This window comes from Ruditapes philippinarum, unplaced genomic scaffold, assembly GCF_026571515.1.
Source record: "Ruditapes philippinarum isolate M1 unplaced genomic scaffold, ASM2657151v2 ctg652_1_1_1_1, whole genome shotgun sequence".
Taxonomy (NCBI): domain Eukaryota; kingdom Metazoa; phylum Mollusca; class Bivalvia; order Venerida; family Veneridae; genus Ruditapes; species Ruditapes philippinarum.
The window spans coordinates 242,344-263,894 of NW_026855528.1; the positions used below are offsets into that span (position 1 = coordinate 242,344).

At 31.0% G+C, this 21,551-nt stretch overlaps 1 protein-coding gene across 1 annotated transcript in view; it reads left to right on the forward strand.

Annotated features, from left to right (window-relative positions):
* The window catches only part of LOC132743632 (uncharacterized), a 36,925-nt gene extending 22,062 nt beyond the window's left edge, over positions 1-14,863 (forward strand). Inside the window, exons 2-7 of the mRNA XM_060732175.1 lie at positions 6,627-6,767; positions 7,105-7,146; positions 8,842-9,153; positions 10,183-10,263; positions 11,505-11,580; positions 12,931-14,863. Coding sequence (XP_060588158.1) covers positions 6,627-6,767; positions 7,105-7,146; positions 8,842-9,153; positions 10,183-10,263; positions 11,505-11,580; positions 12,931-13,453 — 1,175 coding nt within the window. The 3' untranslated portion in view covers positions 13,454-14,863. The remainder of the gene's footprint in view (positions 1-6,626; positions 6,768-7,104; positions 7,147-8,841; positions 9,154-10,182; positions 10,264-11,504; positions 11,581-12,930) is intronic.
* The last annotated feature ends 6,688 nt before the right edge of the window (positions 14,864-21,551 follow it).

Sequence of the window (21,551 nt, forward strand, 5' to 3'; positions counted from 1 at the left end):
GAACAGCAAGTACTGCTTTACGAGCTAAGATATAATTATTATATTTTAACAGAGTTGCGCCCCTTTTAATCTTCAGATTTTGATAAAAATGGTTTCCAGACGATAACTTTTGAATGAGTCAACATATAGTAATAACTCATTGTACACATATGTGACATAAAAAATACAGGTCATGTTCGAAATTGGGTTCAGACTACAAAATATTTACAGAGTAGTGCTCCGTTTAATCTTCAAATTTTCAAGAAAAATAATTCCAAATGATAACTCCTAAAGCAGTCATGGAATTGTTATTATTTTTAATTAAAAGATGTTATGAAAAACACAAGTCAAATTCAAATTTGGTATCAGACCACTAATGTTTAACAAAAATATGTCCCCTTTTCATCTTCAATTTTTCACAAAATAAGGTTTATAGATGATATTTCTAAAAGGAGTCAAATTATTGAAATTATTATTGGTATTTCATTGAAACATCATTAAATACAGGTTAATATCAAATATAGATTTACGCCACTAAATTTCTACATAGTTATGGCTCATTTTCAATTTCAATTAAGCAAACAAAAATGTTGCTTTCACTTCATTACTCTTCATATAGTCAATGGATTGAAATTATTTTGTTAACAAATGTAACATGTTTTATTACAGGTTGAGTTTGAATTTAAGCTCAGATCACTAAATGATTTACATAGTTTTTGCTCCTTTTCATTTTTTTAGTTTTTATTTATTCCCACCTCTCCGGGTCTCATGTCGCCTTCCCCTTTGCCCTTTGCTTTTATGGGCCTATTTTTCAATCATTTGATTGTTCTCGTTTAGTTCCTTATCAGTTTCTAATTATTTAGTCTTTGGTAGTGGTTTGCCTGCCCGTGCTCTGCCTTATGCCCTTCTCTGTTTTTGTTTGGGGTCCTCCTGGGCTCCTTGCCACTGGCTCTTGTTACTGGGTCGGGTGGGGGCTGCGCACATTGAACGCCGCCTTTCCTTGATGATCGTGTTTATCATATTTTATGTAACATCATTTAATACAAGTTGAGTTCAAGTTTAAGCACATACCACTAAATGTTTAGGTTTATTCTCATTTACCAATTTCAAACTTGTTATGATTATTTAAGATCTCTCTTCATACAATTATCTGTACAATGTTGTCTTATTTCTCTTTAAACAATATCTCCTCTAACCAAACTTTACATGAATGATCCTTCGGTGGTCCCTTTTCAAAGTTGTTTTAATGGTTCCGGTCTGTTGCATATGAAGATTAAGGCGACAACTGGACTCATATATGAAACACACATATAAGCCTTACTTTCTCAAATATTTGGCATGTATTTATTGCCTTGTGGACCACTACAAAATGTACATGTATCTTAATCATAAAGGGTTAAAATATTTCACGCCCCCAAATGGATGGGGTCATGATCTACATTAAAATATCTTAACGTCTTAATTTTGTATAAAAATTTAATGCCTAGAGCTTCTATTGAATATGTAGCATTGCTTTGTGAACTGAAACAAAACAAATGTTAATCATGACCCATTAGTTAACATTCGCCCAACCCAAGAGGGAACTTTATTTATAAGAACTTGTAAAGGGCTTGTGTTTATTGTCACTCATTTCAATACTTATTAACATATAACAGTTAAATTTCATATGTGGAGACAACTTGATGAGTCTTCATACCATACTCATTTTCAGGTAAAAAGTCAAGATCACTGGGACCTGAAAAAAAACGGGCCATAAAGTGAAAGGGCATATCGAGGATTGACGGCAAAACTGCAGTAGCTTATATAAAATTAAGAAGGATTTATAACATTTTTTGCGATTAATCCCCGATAAACATAGGTACGATAATGCGTATAATATATAATCTAGTCCTCAGGTGTCCGCTTTGTGACCAATTGCTGCCTTGTTATGAATGAAATATTACTCTTTTTAAATTCCATCCTTAACTGAAAGAACTGTCAATTTGACATTTAAACAAACTGCAGGAAATAGAAATAACAAAACGAGTCGCTTCTATATTTTTGAAAAACTAATCTTGTTTAGAATACATTTGTAATACTGTCAGTCCACTTTATCACTTGCTTTACATTTGAATTAGAAATATACTCTATGGAATAAAACATCTCTAAATTAAAATGACATGTTTTAATGCTCCCGGGCATATAATATTTGAACCGTCCGTCCGTCTGTCCGTCCGTCCGTCTGTCGGTACGAGGTTAACTTAGAACGGCAAGTTGGATTTTTCTTAAGTTCTACCTGTACCAATAGCTTCTTAGTTTACACACTTACTAATCAATACAAAGTACATGATCTGGTCAAGTTACATAACTATGGCTTCCATCTTTACCAAGTTATTGCCCTTTTCAGCACAGAAAATGAATAATGGCTAACCTAAAACGGCAAGTTGGACATATCTTAAGTTCTATCTATACTAATGGCTTCATAATTTCCACACTTACTTATCAATACAAAGTACATGATATTGCCAAGTTATATAACTGTGTCATCCATATTTCCCAGTTATTTCCATTTTTTCACTAAATAGGAAAATAGGGCCTTGTCTGGTTAACCTATTCCGGCAAGTTCGATTTATCGTAAATTTCTCTTAATTGCTTAATTTATTAAATGATATCTTGCATATTTGGTAGGTGGATACCTTTAATGGTCCTCTATTTCTGTGTGGAGTAAGTGGTCTCTAGGGTCAAGGTCAATGTCACTGGTTTTGAAAATAAATTTAAACATTTTTGCTCATACAGCCTTTATTTTTGGTTGATGTCTTTTATGTTTAATACAAACATGCAAAGGGAGGTCCTCCTTCTTTGGTATAGTAAGGGGTCATTTGGGTCAAGGTCAATGTCACCAATGTCAAGGTCACCAATATTAAAATAGATTTTTACAGGTGTATTAACCATATTCTATAGACAGATGTCATTTGTAATTGATAGGAACATAAAATTTGATGGAGTTAGGGGTCAGTTGGGTCAAGGTCACCAGTGCTAAAAATAGATTTTTACACTTTTGCTTATACAGCCTTTATTGCGTGACAGATATATTTCATATTTGATAGGAAGATAACTTGCATGGTATTCATCCTTTATTTATTGACAGATTTATTTCATATTTGGTTGGAAGATAACTTGCATGGTACTCTTCCTTTGGATGGAGTTAGGGGTCAGTTTAATCAAGGTCATCAATGCTCAAAATAGATTTTAACAATTTTTGCCCATACAGCCTTTATTTATTGACAGGTGTATTTCATATTTGGTAGGAAGACAACTTGCATGATATTCTATAGGTGTCAGTGGGTCAATGTCAAGGGTGCCAAGCATAGATTTCTTACATTTATATATATTTGATAAAGTTGAATATTTATCACTTCACAAGTCATAGCAATGACTTGGCAACTTATATATTTCACAATTACAAAATGCCATGACTCTGTCAAGCTATATAACTTGTGTTTACAATTTTTTTGCAATGTTTCTGTCCATAACTGTGTGAAAGGATATATAAACATTTTTTTTTGAAATATTGCTACTGACAAGAGTCGGAGCCGGGGGCAATTGTGTTTAACAAACAAGTTCTTGTTTATATAATAAAGTTTAATCTTAATTTTGAAAGAAGAAGCTAGCGGACAATATCAGGTTGGACACTTTAAGGCCCTTGAGTATGCCTAATGACCAAGGTAAATAAATTCCTGTCCCTTTTGAGCCAACTTCACAAACATTTGGAGCAGCTAATGTCATTAAAATACACATTCTTCTTTCTTCATAACCCCATATGAGACATTGTTTAAAATATAGAACGATACTTGGCCCCAAACATAGTAAATACAGTCATGTAAGGTGACCTTAATTTATCTGTAAAGAATGATATGAAAAGGCAAAACAAAATAAAATAATATGTTCTATATCATTTCAATAATCTTACTTTACCTTATATTGTAATCTTTGAGGTATTTTCATAAATATACATAATCAATAAAAAGGAACCACAATTATTTGGCTACAATTTCATTCAAAACTGGTCTGTGAAAAAATGGAAAAATACTCTTTCATATCGGCAATGCTTACCGAATACATGTGTCAGGTACCCTGTCTCTTTTAATCAAAATATTTCAACAATTATCATTTATTGTATAATTAAATGTTATATTGTACACTATGCATGGAAACTTTTGTCAAAATCAACAATATTCTTTTATTCAACATTAAATGTTCAGTTTGACTTTACTTAATTAACTACCAAACAATATGAGAAATTTAAATGCCATACCGCTAAGACTCATAGCTTGTGTCTTTGTTTATATAAGTGATAATATTTTCATTGTTAAAGAATTTTCAAGTAACACATCATTTTAGTTGATTAAGTTGAATGATATGCATGAATTTTTTGTTAAGAAATACAGATCATGTACTTTTAAAATGTGTTAGGTACATAACGGTCATAAATGTGTCCTTGAATTTATTCTACGAAAGACACAGACATACATACATATATACGCACGAACGCACGCACGCACATACATACATACATACATATATATTATATAATTCATGATAATTTCAAACTGACATATTTATTGTCGATGAGGCACTCCAATTAAACTTGATACTTTCATCATTTAAAAATAAGATTGAAATATATTTTTATATATATATTATTTTTAATATTACAAGTGTGAATCTCAAAAACAGATACTCAAGACTGCAAAGTTTGAACGAAGTCAGTGTGGTTGTAAAATTAACCATGGATAAATGTCCTCTAAGACATTCAGCTTTCCCATTGTTGTTTTTCTTTTTTCGAATTTGTTCATTTTTAAATAAAGACTGAGAAAAAAAAGAAGAAATATCTTATAGTATTCTTTAATGAATTTTACCCATTTTTCCCGTTTGTTCGATCGTAACAACTTATGGCCGAATGTCTCCGAATGTTTCCTCTCTATTCATATATACCGTTGGGAAACCACAATGAATATAACTACGTATGCTTATAAAATACCTTCATTATAGCAAAAGTAACTAATTAGTAATTTTAGCCTCTAACAAAATACTTTCAATCATTGCCCAACCATAAATGATTCCGTGCTTTTAGCCAAAACAGGTTTCTTAGGTTATCTGGATAGCTTCTTCATTTCTTAACATAAAATAATTCTAAGTCCTTTGAATTCATTCTACTGTGGTGATATTAAAAGCAAACAGCATTACGAAATCGCCATAAGACAGTGTCGGTGTGACTTATTACCAGACAATTGAAACAATTTAAAACAGATGCGTGTTTTCTATATAAAGACAGGAAGAAAAATGAGTAATACGATAATTATAAGTTTTTCTATTAAAAATATTTTTAATCAAACGAAACAAAGCATCAGGAAATGAGCGTGAGCTGTTATCCTGTTGCAATGATTCAAGTAATGTACATTTATACATTTTATACAAGTATACATTTTATTTAAAAAATAAATATCGACTGTGTGCATATGATCTTCTAAGTTAGCTGTAGACTATAGTGTAAATGGATTTGATCTACATATTGATTTGCTTCCTTGTATGGTGTATTCTAGGTAAGTTTAAAATGATCTGTTGTTCTTTTAATTGAATTATTCGAATGCCTTTAAAGATAATTTGAAATATTGTTTCAGATTTTGAACCTGAATTTATAATGATCAAGGTCATGTGAAACATGATTACGTGTCATTTTAAATGTATTAAAACTGCCTCTTTACATTTTTTGTATTAAATTATATTTGGAGACATTTCTAGCGGAACTTTTTGTAAGATTTTATGTTTAAGACAATATTGCCATGATTAATTTTATAAGAGGGACTGTCGTCATGTTAAACCTGCATTGTTATACTTGCTTTTAGTAAATGTTATATTTCTTACTTTAATAACACCAATTTAACAATAAACCCTCTCATATAAAATTGAAACTTAAACATTGAACAAAAGTCAATATTGTAACCGTTTGATGCGATGTTGATAAAGATGTAAATGACGTACCAAAAGTATAAATTTCCAAGTATTCAATTGTATAGGTATCTGCTAGATATAAAGATGTGACATTATGTACGGTTTCCAAAAGTATGTTTAATTGTATGATTATAATAATGATTGCTTTATTAAATCGGTAGCGAGAGAAATTGAAACAAAACGTCATAAGTATGCAATCAGTTGTCAGAATGATACATTAAATATTCGTTGCAAATTGTCTTCTTCATGCTTTTCTATTGCGTTATGTTAAAAAGGAGCTTTATTGACAGACATCGTCGTTTTAATGTAATACTTCTACGTTATTGCGTGTGTTTAATTTTTTTTAGTGTTAACTTACAATGGAAGACATTCATAGTTAAATTTTTTTTGTAAGATTTTTTTGTTTCAGACAACCATACTTCCGTCACGTTAAATTTGCATGTAAAAACTGGATTTAAATAAACTTTAAGGATATAAATGAGAACGGATACGTTTAATTGATATAAATGAATTGCCTCTTTGACTTTGTACCTTTTTTAAACTTTAGGAAAATAAAATGTACAGTATGTACTAAAAAAGAAACTTCCAAGTATTTAATTGTATATCTGCATGATCAAATTACGCATTTAATGTCTCGACTAGTTTCTTTTATTTAGGAGATGACATAAACGTTTACAGTATAACAAGGGAGAACATCATTCAGTCAAACAAAACGTTAGCATCACAAGGGAGTCAATTATCTTTAAACCGAAACAAATCTACACCCTACGTTTCGGTCGACACACAAAACAGTATAGGTTTGCTATCAGTTGTCAAAATGACACATACAATTTACTCTCATTTTTTTACATTGTGTTAATAAAACATGACAAAAATCTTTTTTCCTGTGTCCTGAGTTCTTAAGCCCTTAATTTGTGGAGGACACTAGCGGCTACTTCGCGTGCACATTGCAGACAAAATTCAGTTTACAACAAAGTTGTTGAAATTCTTTTAAGATTTGAAATGTTATGAGCATGAACTTTGAAATCGAAAATACATATTTAGGACACTATAAATAAACACATGTTTAGTAAATAAATACTTTTATCCGGTTCGCTATAAAAGATAAATATTTACGAAACTTTTATATTTCAGAATCATATAACCGACCTTTTTGCGAATCCAAACAACACCCTAGTAAGTATAATAATCATCCATGGCGTTTTTAACATCCAAGATGAGGTTATTGATAATTACTTATAAACATTAACAAGTGTATAATCCAGTCTGTCTGTCAAACACATCAACAATATAAAAGTTCTAGATAATAATGAAACACTTAACTCTGAAATTACTTTGGGTGAATATAAATAGAAGTGCATTAAATTCTAAAAAAATTGAAATCGGTTGGCACTGATAAAGTCCTGCTTGCGTACATCAAATCTTAAGTCATAAATCATTTCACACGTATGTTAGCCTTGAAAACTTGCCTTTGAATATATATAAATCCTAATGTGTATCAAAAAATGAGAGCCTCAAACACGTGTTTAATATAGACTAATAATGATTATCACAAAAATAGTGTTAGCAAACTTATCTAAGTGTATTGAATATTAGACTTTACTCATTCTTACATTCAACAAATATTCTAAGAAACCAAGCTGGCTATATAAAAATATTCTTTTTTTCTGCATCTTAAAAATATGTACACATACATTAAATAAGGTATCTCTCAAAATTGGGAGTACTCTCCTTTCTAAGACATGTTACAAATTGAATTGAACATAAATTTCCACTATTTAAGTTAGGATCCTAAAACGATATATGCGGTTACATCTCAAGAAGAAGAACATTGCCCAAGAAGAACCTTGACTCTCTTTTTAGAAATCTTGAAGTTATTGCTTTTATTTCATACTTTTTTCCGGTGCATAACTCGAGAAAAATGGCAATATAATCTCGAAACTTTGTTCACAGATTGGTCTTATTAAAAAAGTGAGTGAATAAAAATTAAAACCTTTACAGTTTTAATTTGAGTTTAATCGCCCTTTTGTATTTATTCATAATATATTATTATTCGATGCAGAACTAAAAAATATCGGATACATCACAGATATATTGCATTGCTTAATAACAACAATTCTCTTTTGCATAATTCAATTTGGGAGTTATTGTCCAATGCAGTTTTTATTCATAATATCTAGGGGGCAAATAATGATTAAAAAAGGATTAAGAAAATTTATTTGAAATTGTACGTATTGATAGGTTACAGTCAGTATTTCCAAATAAATCGGACAACTAAACGCGTTTTTTCCTGGTCTTACTTGGGTCAATGCATTAAATAATTTGAGCATGAAGATGCTACATGTATCAACATACTTGAATCCTAACAATATTTCTCTTATTTTAATATACTTGAAATGAATGACCAAATGACATTAAATTATAAAACATTATTTTATATTTTTAATGTCATTGCATTTTAAAAGGATGATCTGTTTATTTTTGGCCTTTTGGCATTATAATAATTCTCTGGGAACATAATACTAAGAAGCTCCTATCAAGTGAATTGTATTTTTATCGACAGGGTATATCAAATCAAAGAATTTGTTTAATTTAACATGGCTTTAAAACTTAATAAACAAAGCAACACTTAAAAAACACATTTACCATACGGCCCTACATGTCATTAAAATATATTTTCATATCATTACTTATCATAGTAAATCTCTATTTCCTTTTACAAATATTTTTAATCAGAGCTGTTTCTCCTACTTTGTTTAAAAAAGCCAGGTAACTGCTCTTTATATATATGCTAACTCGAGCCAAGGAAAAATACAAAAAATACTGTAAGATAGTGTTACTGAAATTATGATGCTTTCGTTTCACTTTCAGTTGTTAAAGTATGCACTGATGACGAAGTGCTGAATAAAAGAGCAATGTATATTGACACTATGAGCGTTCCGAATTTTCAACAGACGTTGTGTGAATGTTTTGTAACACCTGTAGAACAGCATAATACTTTCACTTTGATTTTAAAATTGGAAAATCTAACTGGAAGACAGAATATGCAATTTAAAATAAATAATATCACAGTTGGAAAATTTTATGATAGTGAAAGTACGAACATTATAGGTGACACGAAACTTTTATTTTCAACATTTAAAGATCACCAAAGAAAGGGAGTTTGCTTAGCTGTCTATTCGGGTGAGTTTTCCTGTTGAATGTGCATTACTTTTTATAAAAAGAATCGATACTTTTTCAATATTGAGTTTTAACAAATTTATTTAAGATAGTGAAACATAAAGACATTTGTCAGGCCACACTAATACAATTGAAATACAGTTCATATTTATTGTATAAAATGCTCCTTAATTAAAAAAAGAAAATAATTTTATATATTTGAAACATAAAAAAAGTTATCTAAGCAAGAACATGGCCTTTTAAAAAAGGATATTGGCTGGTAATCAATAGAAGGCCAATATACCTTTTTCCTGTATTAACATATGCATAAGCACGAGGAAATATTCCAAGCCCGAGCCCGCAGTGGAAAGTATTCAATAAGGCTTTATATAAGTGTTTAATGCAATACCATTAAACAATGATATATTTGATAATAAAATTATTGGGGCTATTATCTCAGTAAGCTGCTTTAAAATGGCGTCATGAGTCTCGCATTTTAAAAAGCGTGTAACAGCGACCCGTGCTTGCATGTTTTTGTCTACTTCTTCTATATTCCTGTGTGCGCATTTTCATGCAAGAATAGCTTATGGCGGCACAAATTCAAACTTATCCTTAGAGCTTATATTATCTAGCTGTATATTTTTGATTTCAAAAGTTAAAGCCCTTTTGATTTACAATGTCCCAGAGCCAAGTTGTTGTTATGAAAGAACACAGTTACATATTTGATGATTGAATGCAAATGTATGCATTAAAAACAAAAAATGACAAATGATAATATTGACTGTAATGAACAAAATTAAAGCGTATTCTAAACAACATACTTTTAAGACGCTCCAAATGTCTATTGCTATATATTAAACAATAAAATATTTATTGATTTGATATCCTTTTTTATTCAAATGTCAAACATACTTTGTAATTTGATTATTTGAAATTAAGGCATGTACGAACAAATAAAATCAATGAATGCCTTATAAGTCATATAAAGAAATTTATTAAAAATTTCCCCCTGGATACTTAATACTTTACTGTAATATCATTAATTAATTGCAGAACATGGCATTCATTTCAACTTATCTTGTAAGAGATCAACAGCTCCGAAAGACAAAGACATTGGAGTCAACGCTATAATAAGTATGTTTGACATGTATTGTCTATATAAGTAAACATAAACTTATATCCCTTGTTACATGTGCCACTAAATTTGTCAAAGTTAAAATTGAACTTTTCTAATATGTTCATATTTAGATTATACACTTTACTATGATATACATTCATATGAAACTTAATTGCAATGTTTAAAATATTATTATTTATAAGATGTATTAATTAAGAAAATAATAGAAGTGAGCTTTTTCGTTAAATTATATACATGTGTTATAGCTTATGTAAACATAATTTGAAAATGGCCTGCCTTTTTTACATTTGTGACGCGTTTTAGCTTATATGAACTTTCAAAAAACTAGAAACAAGCTATTTTGCTCTACAAAGACAGCTTAAAGAGATGTTGCACTTATTCATTATCCCTCATGTACAGACTCAATCAAACCGAGTCTGCAATTCTTATGTTATTTTGTTGTGATTAATGCTTCCGAGGGATCACTTTGTTTCCAGAATTTTAACAGTTCTAGCATTAAATTTACTTAAAATACATATTAGTGGTATGATAATAATATCTAACTGGTAGTTATTTTGATAGATAAAATGCTAACTTATCTGTCTGGTAAATGTTTAGAATTTAAGTTTGTACCAGGAAATATCAGTACATTTACTTACATGGCTTTTGAATTATATGTTACATTGCAGTTTCTAATTTTTTCATACAAGCTTCAATTGAGTTCTTGGCGGTTGTCGCAGTTTAACATAAATGTATTTTATGTCTATATGAAGACCACATAATTTCAAAATATGTTCCCGTTAAGTTTAGAGTAAATACGCATACTGGATAGAGGTTAATAGAACAACTGTACATATATAATAAGTCTTTACCCCTTCATGTATGTCAATGCACTAAGAAGCATAAAACTATTTTTCCACCCTCATCACAATTTACAATTACCATTGAACATACTGTCTTGCAAATGAATGTTTTTATAATTATATACAATTATTGTTCTAGTTAATATTGATTGTCATATTTTGAATGTATCGTGTTTTTCTAGTCGTTTTTTGGGGGGGTTTTCACTTCCAGTTTCTACAGTGTTATTATTTAGTATTTGAATTATGTGCAAAACACTTATCATAAGTGTGAATAAAATTATCTGATTGTGCTAACACTTTTAGTTCCTAAGGTGTCATCATTTAGTATTTGAATTTTGTGCTAAACACTTATCACAAGTGCGAATAAAATTACCTAATTGTGCTTTCAATTCCAGTTTCTTCAGTGTCAGCAACTTGCGGACTTCTATGTGGAATTGTTATTTCTGTTGTCTGTGTTATTTTCTACAAAAGGTAACTTTAACCTATATAGATATGATAACAAAATAAATTTTTAAATGACTTAAATTGCCAAATAAATGTTTTATGATGAATTAACATTCCTATGAAGATGGCAAAACGTAAACATTTATGCATTCTTTTTATAGAATAAACATAGAACAAAACATTAAGGTTTACGTAATAATATATAGTCACCGTCACTCACCATTAACGATTTTGCGTAATCTACAATTTCACGGAAATATTTTCATGTTACTAGTGATTACATTGTTCAAAAGTGACCTATTTAAGTCATACACACTGATCAACAAAGTGTTCCGCCAGACACAAGAAAGAACTTGTTTCACTCATTTCAAGATTTCAAGAGCGTTAGATGGTGTATTTGGTGTAATTATTGTTAAGATAAGTTGAATATTATAATCAAGATTCGAGATATTAATCACATGATGTCAATTGCCACGAACAATAATGACGTAAAATATCATTAGTTATTTTATCTATTATTTACATTATTTTATCTATTATTTACATTTTCTAAGATCACTGACTATCACCGTTGTCTATACAGACAGCAGTATATGTTAACAGAAGTATAATTATTACATATTTTTCGTGTCACCTGCTACAGAGTAGGGATCACCAATCTGTCGCCTCTCTGTCTGTCCGTCCGTCATAAAACTTGTCCGGAATACTTCTCAATACTGGTGCAATTCATCCGAATTTTACAGAAGTGATAAGAATAAGTTTTAGTAGGCATGTCGTCTTGATTTGATTTCGATTTGATCTCGATTGATTGATTGATTGGGGTTTTCTGTTGAATTAGTTTTAGTCATTTTATGGTCCTTGAATAAGGAAATCTGATGTGGCATGCTTATGATTTATGTGTAGTCACATACAAAGAAGCTGATACATGCTACGAAGTAGCCAGAACTTATAGGGATCACTTCGTGTGGCTATCCATAACAAAACTATTCTGGCCAACTACTCAAAACTAATGGTGCTACTTGATCCAAACTTTAGAGAAATTATCAGTACCTATCTAGTTTTACATATCGTCAGTATTTTCCGGTTCAATAATTTATGGAGTTATCACCCTTTGGATTAATGAATTTGTCGGGCTACTTCTCTTATACTAATGCAAATCGAGTAAAACTTTACCTCAAGTTCGTGCGTATATTTAACGGGATTTCCAATTTAATGTAATATGGCCCTTCAATAAGGAAAAAAACAACGTTTTGAACTGTTAATAATTTGTGTGTCTCTTGCTACACAGTTGCTGCACTATGCACTTGGCTATCATCAGGTGACATATATGATCACTGATCGATATTGTATTGACTATATTGATTTATGCCGTTATAGAAAAAAGAAAGGAAAAAGAAGAAATGCCACTACAATAAGCTCCACAAACGCACATGTAGAGAGTGACTATTATATGACTGAAAATGCAATGTACAATATGGGTCAGATATCAACGCGAGAAACAGTCAATGAAAACGAACACAACACTTTTGAGCATGATGCGGAAGCATATGCTGGAACTTCGCCAAGCCATTATGATTGTATCCGAGAATCAACTGACAGAAACCAATCTTCTGAAAACGCACCAAGCCATGCTGTGACAAACGAGTATTCAACGTGTCTAAAAGCAGGCCAAGTCACAGCTGGTGGCTTAAACAAGAACACTTCAAATAATTATCAAAAGTACCAACCAAAAGGTTCAAGAATAAACGGGGAAGATGACACAGTATATGACAGTACAAAGTCATCCCTTCCTCAGCAGGCAGTCGGAAATAATGATTATCATCATTTGGGTTCTGTTGGTTTGAATGGACTGAATCGAACATATGATAAAATTGGTAATACTGGTGTGGTTAAAAATTAGACAATTTTAGATAACAAGTATTAGAATTTCCAAAAATGCTTGGAATTGCCGTTCAGAAATGAATATGGAAATGATTATACCTTATTGTATATTGTATGTGGTCAACACATAAAGCCAACAAAAATACTTGATTCACTCTACCATTCCTTTATAGTCAAAATATTTTGACATGCTTATCTAGAATTTGAGATATTTTTGTTCTAGTTATTTCCTTCTGACGTCACATTTGGGTACATATAGTAAGTAAATAAATAATGGGAGATAGAACGGTTATCAATATCTCATTTGCAACAATTCGCGGCGTTGGCTTAATGTATCACTTGCTTACAATAAAATGCTTTCAGTCATTTAAATTAACGTGTTTATCATTTATTCAAGTCGCATCTTTCTGAATAATCATAAAAACAGCTGTTGCTTAATAGGAGCAAAATTAGTGATTAGAATTGAAATCAATCAGTATTTTAGATTGCATTATTAAACACACTTTTGATTTAAATTTAAGTAATGAGATAAAGACCTATGTAGAATAATGTGTTAAATTCTGAAATAAATATTATCCAGAACAAACTGAGCAAAATAATTTATTCAAGAAATATTAACAGAGCATCAGCCACATGCTACCAACTACACAAATGTACGTATTTCCAAAAGGCAAGACAAAATCGCTGGCTTTCTTTTGTGTGTCTCTTAAACCAGATGCACATTATCAGGGAAAACATTTAAGAAACCAAAAAGATCTTGGGCAGAAAATTTTAATATAAAAATACATTCAATGATATGTATGTTATGTATATCAAGTTATGTATTATCATTATAAATCAGAACAGAAAAATGAATATTTCTAGCTGCATTTTTGAAGAAAACAGTGAGTGGGGTTGGAGGTATTCTCAAGACCAACTCGTCGTCGTTAGTGTCAGCAGTCGGTTAAGTTTTCGTATTTTGTCATAAAGGTCAATACTAATAAATGCTGAAAGATTACAACTTCACATGTGGATACAACTTGTTGAGTTTTACCTTTCACACTGAAATACATTTACATGTATACCTGTACATATTTCTTATTTAGTGAAGTTTCTCTTTAATTCTAATAAATTGTTATTGTTTTTGAGATATTCTTGAATTCTAACCAATTGTTATTGCTTTTGAAATATTCTTGAATTCTAATAAATTGTTATTGCTTTTGAAATATGGTTATTGTCAATGATGTTCTGTTATAAAATGTCATGTATAATTATAAGTGAATACAATGAAGTTATATGGTTATGAAATTGGATTTTTAATGTAATACAAACAGAAAATATATGTGAACACTTAAACGAATATAGAAATTTAATTTTGTGACAAAGTATTTATTTATACTCGTACGTTCGATTTCTATACGTTGGAAAATATAGTAATACCAAAAACTGATTTCATAATCGGCAACTTCATTCTTTTGTGTTCAAGTATAGAAAAAAACAACATTTTTTTTGTGTTGCATAATAGATTGTTTGATAATTTTTTCTATTTTACATCCTTTGGAAACTGTTTTCAAACGGGCGGACGTTTACTATTTCAACAGAAAAAAAGACTTTCGATACCCTGCTTCTGGTTCTTGGTAGTCGTTGAAGGTCAAGCAGAGCAATTGTCTAGATTTTTTAAGTGGTAAAAACTGGATTAGAACAAAAATAAATCATAATAGTAGCAGCACACTTCATATACTTAGCAATTATAATAGCATAATCAGTATACTTAGCAGTTATAAAAGTGAAAACAATTCCCAAATAGACTTACTGGCAGGTTTTAACAAAAGGACTGAGATCTTCGTTGAGAAACTTATTGGTGCCTGCTCGCCACGTCGAGCCGGTATTACGTTAGGATTTTACTGAGGAAACAATAGAAAACAAACAAAACTCAAAATCCATTCAAATTTAACCCAAGCTTGGCTTCAAGCTTTATATTTGATTCACCTGTCTAAGCTGGACTCAAAAATTTTTTTGGCTAATAAAATTTTATCTTACACAGCGGCTAAAAAACTTCAATCTAAACGCCATCTTTAAAGAGCAGTAAGTACTGCTTTACGAGCTAAGATATAATTATTATATTTTAACAGAGTTGCGCCCCTTTTAATCTTCACATTTTGATAAAAATGGTTTCCAGACGATAACTTTTGAATGAGTCAACAGATTGTTATATTTTTTGTTACACATATGTTACATAAAAATACAGGTCATGTTCGAAATTGGGTTCTGACTTCTAAATATTTACAGAGTTATGCACCGTTTAATCTTCAAATTTTCAAGAAAAATAATTGCAAATGATAACTCCTAAAGTAATCATTGAATTGTTATTGTTTTTAATAAAAGATGTTATATAAAACACAAGTCAATTTCAAATTTTGGATCAGACCACTAATTTTTTACAAAGTTATGTCCCCTTTTCATCTTCAATTTTGCACAAAATAAGGTTTATAGATGACATTTCTAAAAGGAGTCAAATCATTGAAATTATTATCGGTATTTTATTGAAACATCATTAAATACAGGTTAATATCAAATATGCATTAACGCCACGTAATTTCTACATTTTCAATTTCAATTAAGCAAAAAAAAAAAAAAAAAATGTTGCTTTCACTTGATTACTCTTCATATAGTCAATGGATTGAAATTATTTTGGTAACAAATGTATTATGTTTAAATACAGGCGGAGTTTGAATATGAGTTCAGACCACTAAATGATGTACATAGTTTCTGCTCCTTTTCATCTTTAACTTTGCAAAGAAAAAGTTTGCACATGAGTTTTCTTAAGAAGTCACTTGATTAAAAATAGAACACGACTGAAACAAATGAAATACAGGTTGAATTTCAATTTGGATTCAAACCACTTAATATTTTTATAGATGTTATAATCTGTTAAATATCAACGACATGGTTTCCAAATGATAACCTTTAAGGATTCAAAACGTACACTTATGTATTTAATACAAGTTGAGTTCAAGTTAAGGAACATACCACTAAATGTTTAGATAGTTTGGGTTTATTTTCATTTACCAATTTCAAACTTGGTATGATTATTTAAGATCTCTCTTCATACAATTATCTGTACAATGTTGTCTTATTTCTCGTTAAACAACATCTCCTCTAACCAAACGAATGATCCTTCGGTGGTCCCCTTTCAAAGTTGTTTTAATGGTTCTGGTTTGTTGCATATTTAGATTAAGGCGACAACTGGACTCATTTATGAAACACACAAATAAGCCTTACTTTCCCAAACATTTGGCATGTGTTTATTGCCTTGTGGACGACTTCAAAATGTACATGCATCTTAATCATATCCCTTAAATATTTCACGCTCCAAATGGATGGGGTCATAATCTACATAAAAATATCTTAACGTCTTAATGTATGAAAATTCAATGTCTTGAGCTTATATATTGGATATGTAGCATTACCTTGTGAACTTAAACAAAACAAATGTAAATCATGACCCATTAGTTAACATTCGCCCAACCCAAGAGGGAACTTTATTTATAAAGACTTGTAAAGGGCTTGTGTTTATTGTCACTCATTCCAATACTAATTAACATATAACAATTAACCTTCATATGTGGAGACACCTTGATGAGTTCTACCTACCATACACATTTTCAGGTCAAAAAGTCAAGGTCACCGGGACCTGAAAAAACACACACAAAAAACGGGCCATAAAGTGAAAGGGCATATCGAGAATTGACGGCAAAACTGCAGTAGCTTATATGAAATAAAGAAGGATTTATAACATTTTTTTGCGACCAATCCCCGATACACATAGGTACGATAATGCGGATGCATCTTGATAATATATATCTATATAGTCTTCAGGTGATCGTTTTGGGGCCAATTGCTGCCTTGTTATGAATGAAATATCACTCTTTATTAATTCCATCATTATCCAGGTTGTTGCTAAACTGAAAGAACTGTCAATTTGACATTTAAACAAACTGCAGGAAATAGAAATAACAAAACGAGTCGCTTCTAGATTTTTGAAAAACTAATCTTGTTTAGCATACATTTGTAATACTGTCGGTCCATTTTATCACTTGCTTTACATTTGAATTAGTAATATACTCTATGGAATAAAACATCTCTAAATCAAAATGACATGTTTTTTATATGATAAAGTTTAATCTTAATTTTGAAAGAAGAAGCTTGCGGACGATATGAGGTTGGACACTTTAAGGCCCTTTAGTATGCCTAATGACCAAGGTAAATAAATTCCTGCATGTCCCATTTGAGCCAACTTCACAAACATTTAGAGCAGCTAATGTCATTAAAATACACATTCTTCTTTCTTCATAACCCCAAATGAGACATTGTTTAAAATATAGAACGATACTTGGCCCCAAACTTATCAAATACAGTCATGTGAGGTGACCTAATTTATCTGTATTGAATGATTTGAAAAAGGCAAAACAAAATAAAATAATTTGTTCTGTATCATTTCAATAATCTTACTTTACCTTATATTGTAATCTTTGAGGTTTTTTCATAAATATACAACATCAATAAAAAGGAACCACAATTATTTGGCCACAATTTCATTCAAAATTGGTCGGTGAAAATTTGGAAAAATACTCTTTCATATCAGCTATGCTTACCGAATACTTGTGTCAGGTACTACTCTTTTGAAAATCCTTATCAGTCAGTCAAGCCTGTCCGACATATATGAATTTTTATTTTGGCAGCATCTTATATTTCTCAATGACTCATTATGGTCGCATTCGCTTCCCGTGCACTAAAATAGTAAACATGCTAAATCGACTTAGGTTTCTATATTTACTAATTTAGAGACATCCAGTGAATAACTGCATTGAACATGAATTGGGTTTATAACTTTTAGTGACATGAATATTGTCCGGGTACAAAGGGCGGATGAACCATCACAATGTCTAGAATACATACATATAATTTATTTACCTCAATACTTGCGCTTTGCTGAGAAGCCACATGGGGTCGACAGAAGATTAGGGGCTTGGCTGAATTTTAAAAAAGACGTGTTGACTTGTTAAGGTCCGAGTGCCGTTTTTGTACATACAGGACAGGTTCTATTGGCCAAACTTTCCCTGTCAGGTGCTGTTGGCGCGCCCGGGTTAGCTACCATCGCAATCTACAAATTAGCTACCTACCTGAATGAAGCCGAGATAAGTGTCTCTACATAGTAGGCACGGACGAATTGGAGGAAGGGAACAAGGGTGCGTAAGCTCCTATTTCACTTAAATGGTTTGAACGGCAGCACCCCCAAGGCTAATCTACTTCCTTATTGTCACTTGTTACTGAACGTTTAGGTGCTAATTGACCGCAGTAAAGTAATCTTCTTTCGACTCTTCGACTCAAAAATCATTTCTTTGGCTAATACTATGAGAAATTGGCACGTAAGTAAATTATCATCACTTGATGCTTCATAATTAACTCTTCTAAGGCATTCAGCCATCCACACGCTCATCAAGTGAGTATAAGAAGCAACCGTCTTTACTGATCACTTTCAACATTTATTCTGTTATATTTGAAGGCCATGTACATGTTGTAAACTTATTAAAATAAATCTTCTGGCATGGATGATCTTTATATGTTTAAACCATGTAAGAAATGACAAAAACAATAAATAGTCTGACTGTAGAAATATTACCCGATAAACTGAAACTAGCATGTGTTAAACCATAACACAAAGGGGGAGAGTAGTCAAGCGCAAATAATTATCGGCCGATATTAACTGTTCCAAACATTCCAAGAATATTCGAAAGCCGTATGGTAATAACCTTCAAAAAACCAATGTCATTTATAATCACAAATCTGGATTACAGTTTTTGTCAATACCTAATAGATTACTTGCTAACGAATATTAGGAAAATATAAATGCTGTGCTTTAAGATTACCAAAACCTATGATCAATTTGTTCGCAATTAACTGATTCATTAACTAAATCTTTATGAATCTTTTAAAAATCTGTACAATTTTTCCAGTCGTACCTTTTTAACACAGAGCAAATTGTAAATGGAAAAATATAAAAATCTGAAAGCGTGCCTGGTGTCAGGTGTACTACAGGGGTTAATCGTAGGTTCTATACTGTTTCTTATCAATATATATAGATATATCAGTCACTACGAAGCAGTACTGATATATTATCAACTTAACATGACACAATGATCACCATATTTTGAGTAATATACAATCTTAGACCAAATTGGTGCCAGGTATAATCTGAACTTCAGCTAAACTTATTTAAGGTATAAGCACCCTTATGCATTACCTCCGCTTTGAAGAGTATTCAAATAGGCTAGAACTACTGTTAACTACATTGAAAATGATGGCCATGGGTTCAATCCCCAGAAGGGTCAACTTTTTTTTCTTTCTTTTTTTCTTTAAACATTATTTATGTATCTCTCATATCCCATTTGGAAAGAAAAAAGTGTTTAATTTTGATTTTTTAATTTATATAGGTATTTATTGGCTAAATTATGCTAAATCTAGGGAAACTTTGAAAATAGGCACTCATTTGGGTAAATTTAAGAATTTTTTGAATTAGGCTCCCTAAGTAGAAAAATGGTCAGACACGTGGTAAAAATTGGTGGGGTAGGGTAACATTTTTATACAGATTTCATAAATTTTTAGTAGAAACCATAATTTTGCTTATGTGGATTGTTAGCTGAATGGTACTATTTGTTTCTTACCAAAAATTAATTGGAAAACATTTTTCATTAGAATGTTATTGCAGATTATTTAAAGGTTCCTCATTTCTAAAAAAGAGCCCTCATAAAATCCTAGCTTGAGTTCAGAAAATTGGCCATAACTTGATTTCCATACGGTAAACTTTGTTTAAATTTTGCATACAGGTGTACTTTAAGGTATACATCTGACCTATGATGTCATTTTTTTAGTTCCTGACAGTGCCCATTAGGGTCCTAATACCTTAAGTGCAAAATGGTGCCTTCTCAATAGAAGGACAATATCAATTATATTATAATTTGATTAAATATAAAATATATTATATAGGTAATCTATCTTTACATATCGTAGTCGCGCGTATAGACTTTTTCACGACTTGGTCCGTTGCTATAAAACAAACGTAAGAAAAGAACGGCATGCGATGTACGGACAAAAAGTATCTACTAGTATAATACGCTCGTAAATAAATCTTGTTTTTGTAGACATAAAGTATTGTATTTCTTCGGCTTCACAATTTAGTACGCCTATTTCAACTTTTAAAGCTTTTATTTATAGAGATTCATAGACTAAGCTTCTCCTTATACGCCAACTGAATCTTTGCTCTCAACATTTGACCCTTCGCTCCACCTCTTTCCCTTTCGAGAAAATATCGATATACAAATTAAAGAAATCCAGCAAGAGTGATTTATGTTGAACGAAGTTCTTATTACAGGTAGATATTTTAGGCTATGAACGTTGCCTTGCCTTGTTGATCTTTGTTCTCGTCTTTTACAATTAGCCGTTAAAATCGGCCTTTCGCTCTATTTCGGTAGTGCCGTACACTCGTTTTTCCGTGCATCACACTCCTGAAGTAGAGCGACGATTTGCCGGTCGTTTTAATGTATTTTGTGTTATTTTAAACGAAGACTTGTAGATTGTAAAACACAAAAGTGATATCAAATGATTACTGATTCCACGCTATGTTATACGTATAAACAATTCAAATCTGAGATATTTGTCTATTAATCTACCGTTTTATATGTTAGAAAAGCATTTGCTAAATTTCGTTGTTCAAGTAACAAGTCTATATTGGTATTCCAAAAAAAAAAAAAGAAAAAAAAGAGAACGTTATTGTCAGTATTGTTATGTTAACTTTAATATACGAAGTACTGAAGGTGAATTTCATGTATACTTTAAATGTAATAAAAACAGACATGGACGACGCCAATATTTACTAAGCTGGTATAACGGTAGATATGGATATTTAGATTTTTGTAATTAAATGAATTGTTCTGATGATGATAAAATAAAATCGATTGTTCATTGTACATGCCAATATGAAACATGAAATGTATAATAACATGACACAACTTCAAATGTATAATACTATATCAGTTTCGCTGTATTTTGGACCGGAGGCCTCTATGTACAAATAAAAG